The 13,380-nt window shown below is 49.2% G+C and overlaps 1 protein-coding gene across 3 annotated transcripts in view; it reads right to left on the reverse strand.

Annotated features, from left to right (window-relative positions):
- Positions 1 to 99: 99 nt before the first annotated feature.
- Positions 100 to 13,380, reverse strand: part of CKAP5 (cytoskeleton associated protein 5) — a 109,914-nt gene continuing 96,633 nt past the window's right edge. For 2 of the 3 annotated variants that reach the window (XM_006157791.3, XM_027775413.1), the window contains exons 37-45: positions 9,546 to 9,733; positions 9,001 to 9,076; positions 6,297 to 6,368; positions 5,128 to 5,244; positions 4,898 to 5,035; positions 4,638 to 4,721; positions 4,387 to 4,546; positions 961 to 1,112; positions 100 to 809 (exon numbers count right to left, since the gene is read on the reverse strand). In XM_006157791.3, the coding sequence (XP_006157853.1) occupies positions 567 to 809; positions 961 to 1,112; positions 4,387 to 4,546; positions 4,638 to 4,721; positions 4,898 to 5,035; positions 5,128 to 5,244; positions 6,297 to 6,368; positions 9,001 to 9,076; positions 9,546 to 9,733 (1,230 nt within the window). In that variant the 3' untranslated portion in view covers positions 100 to 566. Of the gene's footprint in view, positions 810 to 960; positions 1,113 to 4,386; positions 4,547 to 4,637; positions 4,722 to 4,897; positions 5,036 to 5,127; positions 5,245 to 5,438; positions 5,599 to 5,689; positions 5,774 to 5,949; positions 6,088 to 6,179; positions 6,369 to 9,000; positions 9,077 to 9,545; positions 9,734 to 13,380 lie in introns of all 3 variants that reach the window. The other variant, XM_006157792.3, reaches the window with a different exon arrangement.

The following is a 13,380-nucleotide window of genomic DNA, read 5'->3' on the forward strand; positions in this document are numbered from 1 at the left end:
GGCGAAAGCCCCCAGCAGCGATGGGTGGGGTTTCTCTGCTCCCCCAGGTGACAGAAGGGCTGCCGGACTCCCAGACGTGGAGCACCGGGGAGACAGGTGTAGTTAATGCAAACTTTATTTATAAAAGACTCTTAAATTAGTTGCACCATGCCATGCGTTCATACAGAATACAGTGACCCTTCAGGGCTACAGGGAGAAGAGCTCACAAACTCAAAGGGAAACTATGAAAGAGTTTCTAAGAGTTAAAAGCTAGGAAAGATTAGAACAATTTTAGAAATGAGCAGTTAAAAAGAAAAGAAAAAAAAAGAAAAAGGAGATGGAACCTAGTCTGAGCTGGGAGGAGGGGCGCTGGCCCGAGTCTGTACACTACACTAACCCACAGGCGGGCTCCCGGGCGGGCTCGCGGGAGCGGGTATGTACAACGCCTGTGCCACAGCGACGCCACCGCGGCTCCCCGGTGCCCACGCGGCGTACAGCCAGTTCGTGTCCCCGAGGCCGGCGAGGCCACGGGCTACGCGGCCTCCTAGTTTAGTAGACTAAAGCTGCGGGTGCAGGGGAGGGCAGCTTCATTTGCGACTACTCTTTATTCTCTCCAGTCTTTTTTTCAAGTCGTCGATGTTGGCTGTGGAGGAGGATGTGGTCACGGCTCCTGAAGAGTGAGTCTGGTGGGAATCCAGGTCCGAGTGCTGGTGCTGCTCCCGGGACTCCCGGAGCTGGGAGAGCTTGCTGTGCAGCATGTCTGTGGAGGAGGCGACCGTGGGGACTGCTGGTTTGGAGAGCAAAGAGGTCAGCGGCGGTCGGTCATCTTGCTGTTGAGAGAAGAGGAGACACCGTCCGCGAGCAGGCCCAGCACGGAGGTGCCTCTCCGGACGCGTCACCCAGGCCCGAGCCGCTTCTCCGAGGGCCGCCAGTCCCTGGCCCGCCGCGCCCTCCCCGGCCCTGCGGAGGACAGGGGAGTACCTTCGTGTTGTCCAGACCACATCGCTGCCGGAGGATCTTTAGCCTTTCCAGGTAGACGGACGGGCCCACCTCTTCTCCATTTGTGTTCCCTATGGAGGACACTGTGCTTGTGGGGGTGGGCACGCATGTGACCTCCATCTGAGGAGAGATGCCTGGAGAGGAAAATGTGGCGAGAACATTCAGACACACGCGCACCCCACTTCTACACCGCCCCACCCCTGAGGGACCAATCGAGAATTTCCTAGGGCTTGAATATCACTCCCGGACTTGACTAGACAGTACAAAGGACTCCCCCAGAGTAGGTGGTCAAGGGTACTCTGAAATGTGCAAGATACGCTTTGTGAGAACGTCAAGAACTGAAACAGGGGGGAGGAGGGAAGCTAGGCCATCAGCGGCAGCCTGGGCTGTGTCCCAGCAATCCCGAGGAGGGCGCGGGCACCCCAATAACCTAGGCCGCTCTTGAGTACACTGGAAATGGCCGGCTGAAAAGCCAGAGGGCCACCAATGTCTGGAGGAATCCGGCGAGGACTGGCCCAGGTGACCCACGGGGAAAGCTCTTACTCAAACTTCTGAAGGTGGCGAGGAGCTCAAGGCTGTGGTGTGTGCATGGGGAGGAGGGGAAAAGGCGAGGTGCCCACAAGCGGGTAGAGGCAGGAACGTGAAGGTCTGGAGCCCACCGCTACAATCACTATTCTGGCAGGAGAGGGGAGCCAAAATAAAATGAAAAATCCAGCACAGTTCCGAAACTAGCAGGTGGTGTAATGGCTATGTCATTGGACTCCCATGTAGCTGACTGTGGTTCAAGTCCCAGACCCGGTGGTTTAAACTCACGCCGGGCATGTGTGCGTGCATGCCCACGATCCTGAGAGGAGAATGGAGGAGAAGGGACTGCAGTGTGGCCACCCCCCCCCCGGGGGTGATTTCTCACTTTCTGTCTCTCTGTCTCTGTCTGGTGAGTGCACGCGCCCTATAGCAAAAACCTCTCCAAAAAAAAAATTAAAAAAGCCTTAAACGAAGAAAAGATGGGGCCAACTGTAGAATTTCCTCTTGCCAGGGAAAAGCAGCGCTGTCTTAATTGTCCGGCATGTATTTTAGCAAAGCACACCCACCCTTCTAGGTTCTGTCTGCCTATAAACCGTGTTCTAGGTTCTGTCTGCCTATAAACCGTGTTCTAGGTTCTGTCTGCCTATAAACCGTGTTCTAGGTTCTGTCTGCCTATAAACCGTGTTCTAGGTCCTGTCTGCCTATAAACTGTGTTCTAGGTTGTCTGCCTATAAACCGTGTTCTAGGTCCGGTCTGCCTATAAACCGCGTTCTAGGTCCTGTCTGCCTATAAACCATGTTCTAGGTTCTGTCTGCCTATAAACCGTGTTCTAGGTCCGGTCTGCCTATAAACTGTGTTCTAGGTTGTCTGCCTATAAAACGTGTTCTAGGTCCGGTCTGCCTATAAACCGCGTTCTAGGTCCTGTCTGCCTATAAACCATGTTCTAGGTTCTGTCTGCCTATAAACCGTGTTCTAGGTCCGGTCTGCCTATAAACCGCGTTCTAGGTCCGGTCTGCCTATAAACCGTGTTCTAGGTTCTGTCTGCCTATAAACCGTGTTCTAGGTCCTGTCTGCCTATAAACCGTGTTCTAGGTCCTGTCTGCCTATAAACCGTGTTCTAGGTCCTGTCTACCTATAAACCGTGTTTTAGGTTCTGTCTATAAACCATGTTCTAGGTTCATAGCCATTACACCAACTGCTAGTCCTGGTTTAAGGCTCTTCACAGCTTTTTTTTTTTTTTTTAAAATAACTGATACCTCTTAGGTCCTTTTTTGGGGGGAGAAGTTTTGTTACAGGTTTGAGGAGTGTCAGCAGTCACGTACACAGGACCTTGGAGCCCTGTGTGGGGCCTGTGCTCTGGATAGTGAAAGGCAGAGCCTCTGCAGAGTGGCTGAGAAGAGCCATTTTGATGCCATGTGTAGAAATGGACACGGGGGGCTGGCAGGTGGTGTGGTGGTTAAGGGCGCTGGACTCCCACATGGCCGACTGTGGTTTGAGTCCTGAACCTGGTGGCTTTCTCTCTCTCTGGTCAAATTAAAATAAACAAAGTCAAATAAAATAATTCTTGAAAAACAAAAACAAAGAAATGGACATGGGGGGCCAAAGTGGAAGGAAGCAGGGAGATGAGGTGGGAGCCGACGTCTCAGGCCGAGGCGCAGCGGTGACGGAGGGCCAGTGTGGGGCTGTGCGTCGTGCGGGTGGAGAGCGAGGGGAGCCTCCGGCTCTGAGTGAACTCGAAGGACGGAGCTGCCATGGGCACTAATCGGAGCGCGGTGTCTGACGCGCGGAGTTGACAGTGCCGACTAGAAACGCGGGCGGGGAGGCTGTGCAGGACGCAGCCCGTGGGGACCGGAAGGCGGGCTAAGCTGGAGACGCAGAGCTGGCCCCATCCCCTGGGGGGATTTCTCACCTTCTCTCACTGTCTCTGCCTCTCTCCTATAAGCACATGTACCCTCTGGCAAAACAAAACAAAACAAACCTGGTCTCACTGGCAAGTTAACGGTTTGGTGATTTGCAGTGAGAGTAGATGAACGCACGAGGGGATGAGAGGAAGAGGGACTCGCAGCCTGGACCCCGGAGCACACCAGCACTAAAAGGTCAGGGTGGGCCTGGCCCGGCAGCAGAGCAGCAAAGTGCAGTGCAGAGGGGCCAGGTCCCACATGCCCCCTGGGGTTCAAGGCTCCGCCCCACTGCCCTCACACTGGCCACGCACACATGCCCAGGATTCTGACGGGATGACCTGGAGGAGAAAGGACCGGCCCCACTGGGAGATGTTCTCTTCTCATCTCTCTTTCTCTCTCACATACACACCGCCTCTGGTAAAAAAAAAAAAAGGTCAGGGAGAGTAAGACTCATTCAAAGGTCAAGAAGGAAGAGTCAGGACGGTGGGAGGAAACCAAGATGGCGCATAGAACTAGAAGCCAAGCAAAGAAATGCTTCGGGCAAGGAATGATTACCCTCGTCAGACATTAATGATGGGTCAAGTCAGGTGACAGGGAACTGACCAGTAAGGATACAGTGTGAATATTTTTTAAAGAGAGGTTTATGTTATAGGTGTGTACGCTTGCCAGAGACAGACAGACAGAGTGAGAAATCACCCCCCAGGGGGATGGTCACGCCGCAATCCCTTCTCCTCCATTCTCCTCTCGGGATCTTGGGCATGCGCCCAGCATGACTTTAAGCTGCCTGGTCTGAGACTCAAACCGCGGTCGACTACATGGGAGTCCAGCAATGTAACCATTACGCCATGTGAATACTTTTGCTCACTTTTGTGAAGACTTAAGCACTGAGGTTCCTGGGTATCAATTTAAACCACGGAAAAGTCAGGCCCGGAGGGTAGGAGCGGTTCTGAACCTGTCCTCGGGGCTGCTGAAGAAAGCACACCTGCTGAGGTGGGAATGCGGCCTTTGCCCTCCCGCTCCATCTCAATCACCCGAAGGCCTCTCTCGACATAGCTCTGGAAGAACTGTGAGGAGTTTTTCAGAAATGGCTCGATGTCAGCATCTGAGTATTTCTTCTTGTATTCATATAGCTCTGCTAGGCCCTGGTGAACGAGAAAAGGCACCAGGTCGGCATGGGTGCTCGCTCACGCCCTCCCCACCACAGACCCCAGCGGGCTTCGCGCTTTCACTCACCTCTTTCGTGTTCTCTTTGGAGCCAATCTTCTTAAAAATCTCAGCTAAGAAATCGTTCACTTTGGCCTTTGATGATTTTTCATCCTGAAATGTGGAAACACACGAGGAAGAACGGGTTAGAGGTGGGTTATTCCTTAGAAACCAATCCTTGAGCTGTCGCCTCGGGCGCTCAGAGGACAGTGGCCAGGTGACCTGCAGCTCAGACAGGGCCGTTCCCAGTACAAGCCCACGCCCCGCGTCTTTCCAGGCAGGCCACTCACTATCCGAGACGCTCCTTTCTCTGTCTCCTTATCGGACTTGCTCCCGGTCTGGTCCATGCTGTGCTTCATCATCCGGCAGAGGTGGGCCTCCAGCTCCGACTCGTTCTTGTTGTCGATCATCGTTAGGTGGTCTAGGATCTGAGGGGGGAGCGTGCACATTCAGAGGGTGGCAATCCCACTTCCATGGCGTTCTCTCAAGTTCCCTGGGACCAGCTGCTATTTCCACTCACCTTGGGGCCTTTCAATTTGCATAAGGTGTGCAGCAGGGTCTTTAGGGTCCTAATGGGAAATTCACTTTTGCATTGCTTCAATTTTTCTTTGGGGAAGACCTTCATGAAAATGTGGATGTCCAGACTCAACCCGGGGGCGACTACATGGGAGTCCATCAATGTAACCATTACGCCATGTGAATACTTTTGCTCACTTTTGTGAAGACTTAAGCACTGAGGTTCCTGGGTATCAATTTAAACCACGGAAAAGTCAGGCCCGGAGGGTAGGAGCGGTTCTGAACCTGTCCTCGGGGCTGCTGAAGAAAGCACACCTGCTGAGGTGGGAATGCGGCCTTTGCCCTCCCGCTCCATCTCAATCACCCGAAGGCCTCTCTCGACATAGCTCTGGAAGAACTGTGAGGAGTTTTTCAGAAATGGCTCGATGTCAGCATCTGAGTATTTCTTCTTGTATTCATATAGCTCTGCTAGGCCCTGGTGAACGAGAAAAGGCACCAGGTCGGCATGGGTGCTCGCTCACGCCCTCCCCACCACAGACCCCAGCGGGCTTCGCGCTTTCACTCACCTCTTTCGTGTTCTCTTTGGAGCCAATCTTCTTAAAAATCTCAGCTAAGAAATCGTTCACTTTGGCCTTTGATGATTTTTCATCCTGAAATGTGGAAACACACGAGGAAGAACGGGTTAGAGGTGGGTTATTCCTTAGAAACCAATCCTTGAGCTGTCGCCTCGGGCGCTCAGAGGACAGTGGCCAGGTGACCTGCAGCTCAGACAGGGCCGTTCCCAGTACAAGCCCACGCCCCGCGTCTTTCCAGGCAGGCCACTCACTATCCGAGACGCTCCTTTCTCTGTCTCCTTATCGGACTTGCTCCCGGTCTGGTCCATGCTGTGCTTCATCATCCGGCAGAGGTGGGCCTCCAGCTCCGACTCGTTCTTGTTGTCGATCATCGTTAGGTGGTCTAGGATCTGAGGGGGGAGCGTGCACATTCAGAGGGTGGCAATCCCACTTCCATGGCGTTCTCTCAAGTTCCCTGGGACCAGCTGCTATTTCCACTCACCTTGGGGCCTTTCAATTTGCATAAGGTGTGCAGCAGGGTCTTTAGGGTCCTAATGGGAAATTCACTTTTGCATTGCTTCAATTTTTCTTTGGGGAAGACCTTCATGAAAATGTGGATGTCCAGAAGAATTCTGTCCAGATTAATGCTGTTGATAGTATCAGGCAATAGCCGGACCATTCTCCAGAGACACTATTGAAAAAAGGACGTGTCAGAGGGCAGGACGGAGGCTGAGGACACCATCACCACGCATCTCCCCAAGCTCGGGCTCACTTCTTTTTTTTTTTTAATTATTTTATTCAACTTTATTTATTATTACTATTATTATTATTATTATTTTCAATGAGTTTTGCCAGAGAAAGATCGAGAGAGAGAGGGAGAGAGAGAAAGCAAGCCACCAGGTCGGGGATTCGAACTATGATCAGCCATGTGGGAATTCCGGCACCTTAACCACCACACCACTTGCTGGTCGGGCTCACTTCTGAGACGGTGGGGGAAACGCTGCGTCAGACCTTTCCAGTGCGGCTCCCGTACTGTGAGCATGTGGATCGCTCTCGTCAGCTCAGCCCCGCAGTACGGCGAGCTGTCAATCTACTCTTCCATATCCAGTCCTCTGCCCACCCCCAGAGGTACGAGCCATCATGTAAGGGGTTTCCTTGGGACCTAGGACTATTCATGTTACTTAACCAAATTCGACCCAAGGCGACAACGTCTCTCACACTGCCACAGTGCAGCGAGTATAGACGACCCTTGAGCATGCAGGGGTTAGGGGTGCAGACCCCTCTGCAGTTTAAAGATATGTTATACTCGGATTTTCAGATTTCTCTCTTTCTTCCATAAGAGAAGGAGGGGGAGGTGGAGGGGGAAGAGGGAGGCAGGAACCCTCCACAAAGGCCTGCGTTGCTGCACTCCACGCCCGGCCTCAGATCACAGACACACAGCGTGCATGCCTGTCATACTCAGGGAGCTCTTAGATGCCAACTTGGGACCTTCCTATGTGTGTCTGGCTGCTACCACTGCACCGCCACATGGTCCCAAGCATAACTTTCGACTCCCTAAAAGCAGAACTCCTGACTGTTGATCTGAAGCCTCATCAATAACATAGTTGATATACACATATTTTATACATTATGTGTGTTAATATGTGAGGGAGGGTCTTCAAAAAGTTAATGGAAAAAACTGCATGGGCTTCAGGATTTATTTTTTTTTTTGGCACCAAAATAAACTCATGCTTTAATTACATTTCCAAGAACTTTTTGAAGTCCCCTGATATACTGCATTTTAAAATTTATTTTTGTAGAGAGGTTTTGCTACAGGGTGAACGCACCCATGGGAGAGACAGAGAGAAACAGAAAGTGAGAAATCATCCCCTTAGGAGGGACAACCATGCAGCAATCCCTTCTCCTCCATTCTCCTCTCGGGATCTTGGGCACGCACGCACACGCGCCCGGCGTGAGTCTTAAGCCACCAGGTCCGGGACACAAACCGCGGTCGACTACGTGGGAATCCAGCGACATAGCCATTACGCTAACTGCTGGTCCCAACGCCTGGTATGAGTTTTAAGCCACCAGGTTCGGGACTCGAACTGCGACTACGTGGAGTCTGCGACATAGCCATTACGCTAACTGCTGGTCCCAACGCCTGGTATGAGTTTTAAGCCACCAGGTCCAGGACTTAAAGTCCAGTGACATAACCATTACACCACCTGCTGATCCCTACTTTTTTTTTTTTTCAAAGAATTATTTTTTATTTAAAATATTTATTTATTTATTTTAATTTGACCAGAGAGGGACAGAGTGAGAGAGAGGACAGAAAGTGAGAAAGTAAGTCACCAGGTCCAGGACTTAAACCATGGTTGAGCATGTGGGAGTCCAGTGCCCTTAACCACCACGCCACCTGCTGGCCCCTATATACTGTAATCTTATAGTAAGATAAAGTAAGGTAAAGTACAGAAAAGAAAACGTTAAACAGAGACACAGAGAGAGGGAAAGTGAGAAATCACCCCCCGGGGAATGGCCACACTACAATCCCTTCTTCTCCATTCTTCTCTTGGGATTTTGGGCACATATGTTTTCCAAGCTGCTGGATCAAGGACTCTAACAACCATGGTTGGCCATGTGGGAGCCAGTGCCTTAACCAAGCCTCCACCTGCTGGCTTGTCAAACTTCTTACATTTTGAGTCAGAAGAACTGATGATATATTCACAAAAATTTTTTTTTTTTTTTTTTTTTTTACAATTTTGCCAGAGAGAGAGGGAGATGGACAAAGCACTCCCCTTGGAATATGGTCATGTCACAGTCCCTTCTCCCGCTCTCCCTCTTTTTGGGCACACATGTTTGACATGTTTTTCAAGACACTGGGTCCAGGATTCAAAGCATGTAGTAGGCTATGTGGGATCCAGCTTCTTAACATCAGGACACAGCCTGGCCTTAGCTCTTTTTCATCATTTGAGGCCCAGAGTTATCTATGTCTGTGCTTGGGGTGTAAAAGGAAGGGCTGGCAGGTGGCGTGGTGGTTAAAGGTGCTGGATTCCCATGCGGCCGATAATGGTTCAAGTCCCGGACCTGGTGGCTTGCTTTCTCACTTTCCCTTTTTTCTGTCTCTCTGGTCAACTTAAGAAATAATAACAAATGGAATTAAATAAATAAATAATTTTTGAAAAACCCCCACAAAATTGGAGAAAGGTAAATTCAAGGCCAACTATATTTTTCCAGTTAGTCTTGGTCGATTTAAGCCTATGTGTTTAGGTCCAACTCCTCCTTCCCCATACTTAAACACTAATCACACCTTTCAAAGAAAAGAGAACAAATCATTTTAACTTCACCTTCATAACGAGTTCTGAGAATTTGGGAGAACTGGCTGTTGCTAGTAGGCTGTCTTGGAGCAAAACAAGTAGGGCGCTGGAAAAAGAAAACGACAACGCAACAGAATTAGAAAACTCAACCCTCCATCCAATCAAACTCAGCGTCTCAAAGGCCATCTAATACAGAGCTCATGAACCAGCAAGTGCCTCTGGTTACTTGACGTTCAGTTATTAAGAAAATAAGTATTGGCTGTCACTTGGTAATTATAAAGTCTGTCACTCTGTTTCTCACTGTCAGTGGTAGTTAAAGAAATCCATCAGAAATGTGTATGAAAGAAGGTGTAACTGACAAACTTTGTGGAACTATTCTAGAAAACTGATGACCTAGGCTGGCTTCCTGTCGTCTTAGCTGGAATACCTTAGGGTCCACGAGAAATAAAATAATAATAATCCCACTTTATTCAAACCTGCACTTTTGCCTAACAACTGATCTAGTGACTTGCTGGTTCTATGTGCAGACAGAACAGTGGCCGATTCAGACTCGACTGCTGAGAACACAGCTGTACCTCAGGATGTTGGTCTGGTCTGACTTCTCCAGAACCTTCACCACCAAGAGGTTCACAGAGCGGATCACCTGCTGTCCTTCCTCTAGATCTTCAATCCGAGAGTCCAGCATCAAGGTGATGAGGCCATGCATCAGGTCTTTCAGTACTCCCGTGGAGGCCTCTCGGGCCAGGCTCTCTATCTGAAACAGCTGCCCAGTCACGGTGTGTTAGAGAGGCGTCAAACTCGAGGTAGAGAGCAGAGGAAATCAGTGTGGGGGCAGTAAACATGTGCTCACGCTGTATTATAAATGGTTCAGAGCATTAAGAAAAAACAGCACCACTTTCCACCAAAAGCTTCAGTAATAGCCTATGTTTCTTTTCTATTATAAAAATATTTCTAGTGTGGAGACCGATTTGTGAAAAGCCAGCCGACCGGCCTGATGAAGACACTGGCAGGAAGCGGCACTGCAGGGTGTGTACGCATTCTAGGTTACGTCCTGACAGTAAGGCATCCTCGAGGGTCGCCCAGCATCCAGCGAAGCAGTCAGTAGCTTGTTACATGAATTGTGTCACGTTCTCCCAAGTGACATGGGACTCCCTGGAAAACTTGTACCAACTCTGGCTTTAGGGCCCAGGAGGGAGAGACTGAGGGCAGCGCACGTCCTGCAGAGGCGCCCTTACCGAAATCATGTTGCCGATGATGCAGCTGTACAACTTGATGATCTCGTCCTTCTCCAGCTTCTCGTCGGCCATGTGCGTGTTGTAGCTGAGTCTCAGCTGCATGAAGGTGGCTATGAGAAACTGATCAATGTGGCCAGACATAGCTTCGGCTTTGTCTTCCTGTCGCAGGACCTCGTCGATCTGGTAACAGAAATGCCAAGATAGATTTTCTAAGCCTCAAACTTCTCAGTTAACAGGAAAACATTATAAAGGACTTCTCTGTAAGGATATTTACTGGCAATTTACTTGCAATATCTTACCTTGGGGAAGAAAAACAAACCAGTCAACTTACATACAAATAACTAGTCCTTAGGGATTTTGTTATTCAACAAATAAGGTACTGGCTGGGGAATTGATCAGTCATTGACCCTACTGAAAGATCCAAAAGGCTCACTGTCTAGCTCACAGAATAATAAATCCTACGGTTGACTCTTATTACTTTATCATTTATTTTAAAAAATTTTTTATTTATTCATTCATTTATTTTAATTGACCAGGGAGAGAGAGAGAGGGGACGTGAGAAAGCAAGTCACCAGGTCCAGGACTTGAACCATGGTCGGCCGGGTGGGAGTGTCTAGTGCCTTAGCCATTACGCCACCTGCTGGCTCCTTCTTTATAATTTATTAAAAAGCATGCCTTGGTACCAGCAGTTAGCGTAATGGCTATGTCTCTGGACTCCCACATAGTCGACCGCGGTTTGTGTCCTGGACCCGCTGGCTTAAAACTCACGCCAGGCGCGTGTGCGTGCGTGCCCAAGATCCTGAGAGGAGAATGGAGGAGAAGAGATTGTGGCGTGGCCATCTCCCCTAGGGGGTGATTTCTTGTTTTCTGTCTGTCTTTCTGGCAAGCGCACACGTCTTGTAGCAAAAACCTCTTAAAAATAAAAAAGCATGCCTTTTAGGCTTCGTCTGTAGAGCTGACGTGAAGATCGTCCTCTACCAACTGAGAAAAGTGAGGCTCAAAAAGATCAAACTCAGGCTTTCCACACCTTGGGTCAGTGTGCTTTCAGTTTAGTACATTGGTTGCCACTAAGGGGAAAAACATGTATCTCCTATGTACTAGTGTCAAAATTCTTCATTTTTGTGATTATATAAAAATAATAACCTGAGACAACTATGATCAACGTTTGATGCCCTCTCCTTGAGTCCCTTCCGTCCCAAAAGCAGGTTAGAGAGTTCTCTTCTGCTCACTCTTTGGGCTGGAAAATTTGTTAGCAGCACTAACCACCTGCCTTTGTAGTTCCTTAGGTGTACCTAAGGTCAAGACCACTTCCAGATCTGTGGAAGCTCTCTCAGCAGAGACAGAGACAGCCTAGCTGGGAAGAGCCCGAAGGTTTGGGAGACAGCACTTGAGATGCTCTCGTAGAGGAGAATGCCTCTCCAAAGGACTGTCTCCCTGCAGGAGAGTACCGCCTCCTTGCTGAAGTGGAGGTGGCTTCTGGAGCCCTGGGACAGTCCTAGGTCTTTTGCCCAACTCTTGTTTCCTTTGTCCTAAAGAGCTTGTGGGTCAGAGATTTGGCAAACCATAGGGTAGAGCCTTGAGGGTGAGCCAGCAATAGCTTTAATTATCAGTGGTAATGATCCTTACATTTGCACCCACTTAATAATAGATTACAGAAGCAAGCACTTTTTCAAAAAGTGCATTTATTTCTCCCATGAGTGAGAGACTGAGAGACAGCACTCCAACAGGGTCTTGATGCTATGACCCACTCCCAGCCTCAGCCAGCCCTGGGTCATGGCCACACGCCTGACTGCCAAATTCAGGGAGGTCTCTGGACAAGAATACAGAACCTGAATGTTCCTATGTGGCTCAGTCCGACAAAGCATCGTGCTTTACTGTTGCATCACCATCTGACCCTCACAAAATGAAGTATTGAGTGATTGGAAAAGTCATGATACATTTTGGCATAGAAAAATATAGAAAAAAAATATGTCATGACTTTTCCAACCACCCAATACTTTTGCAAACTAGATCTTACTTGCTTTTCACAACAACACAACGAACAGAAATACTATTTTCCTCTCTTTGTAGATGGACTCGAAGTCCAGTGCTCTTCCCAGGACACACAGCTGCCTCTTGTGGCCACCTGCTGTGAGGGAAGCTAGCCAGGGAGTTAATTAGAAGTATTTTAGGTTCAACAAATCTTATTTGAACTGGAGCTCAATTGGAGCTGCCATCAGCAAAGTTATTATCATTACCAACCTATCGAAAGCGGTTAAATATTTAAAGCCATGTCCACGGCTCCCAGCTGAACAGGGTCACCGAACACATAAACAAAACACCTCCACTGGGGGTTGTATGGTGGGTTTCTACAAAGGGATTGTATGCCAGGGCTGTTTAATGGAGCTCCTTGAGGAGGAAAGGCAGCTGGATGAAGGGGAACCAGCAACTCTAATATGCTTGGCTTTCAAAGGCCTTTTCAAGGTTATCCACCAAAGGCAATTTTAAATAATTGAGTTACCATGGGGCTGGGGCTATAACTTTGTCACTGATAGAGAGAAACAGTTTAGTGACAGGCTAAGCAAAGGGTGGGGAAAGAATAGGAACAAGAATTTCTGGAGCTGGAGTTGGGCCTGGGTTTATAAAGCACCTGTACAAATGAGAAAGGTGCTCGCAGGGTAATTGCCAGGTTTGTAAGAAACTTCTAGGTCTCTGGGGAGAGATCACCAAGAGCTTTCACAGGCTTGGACCAGAGGCAGAGAAAGCACAGGGCAGCTTTACTGTAAGAAAGTATACCATCAAGCTTTCAGGGACCAGTCATCTAAACCGCAAAGTGCAGGCTCTGACCTGTCTGGGGAAGGGACAGGGTCACATTACCTGGGTTTCTTCTGGAAGATTCATGGGGAGTTAGTAACATGAATGTGCAGTAACACCCAGGGGTCACTGATAGAGTTCGAGGTGGGAAGCTTGCTGTGTGCAAAATTGTGAATATATGCATTTTTGGGTGCAAGGTCAATCATTTTACCAGATTCTCAAAGAGGGTTATGACCTCAGAAAATGAGAAGAGTCTCTTGTTTGTTTGCTGTATGAGGTCCTCCTCTGCCAGCCCCAGCCCCTTTCTCCAGCATGCTTTTCTTTCTTTCCTTTTTTTTTTTTTTTTTTTTTTTTTGCCATAAGGCCCCTGCCCTCACTGGCT

This window comes from Tupaia chinensis, unplaced genomic scaffold, assembly GCF_000334495.1.
Source record: "Tupaia chinensis unplaced genomic scaffold, TupChi_1.0 Scaffold000561_1, whole genome shotgun sequence".
Classification (NCBI taxonomy): domain Eukaryota; kingdom Metazoa; phylum Chordata; class Mammalia; order Scandentia; family Tupaiidae; genus Tupaia; species Tupaia belangeri.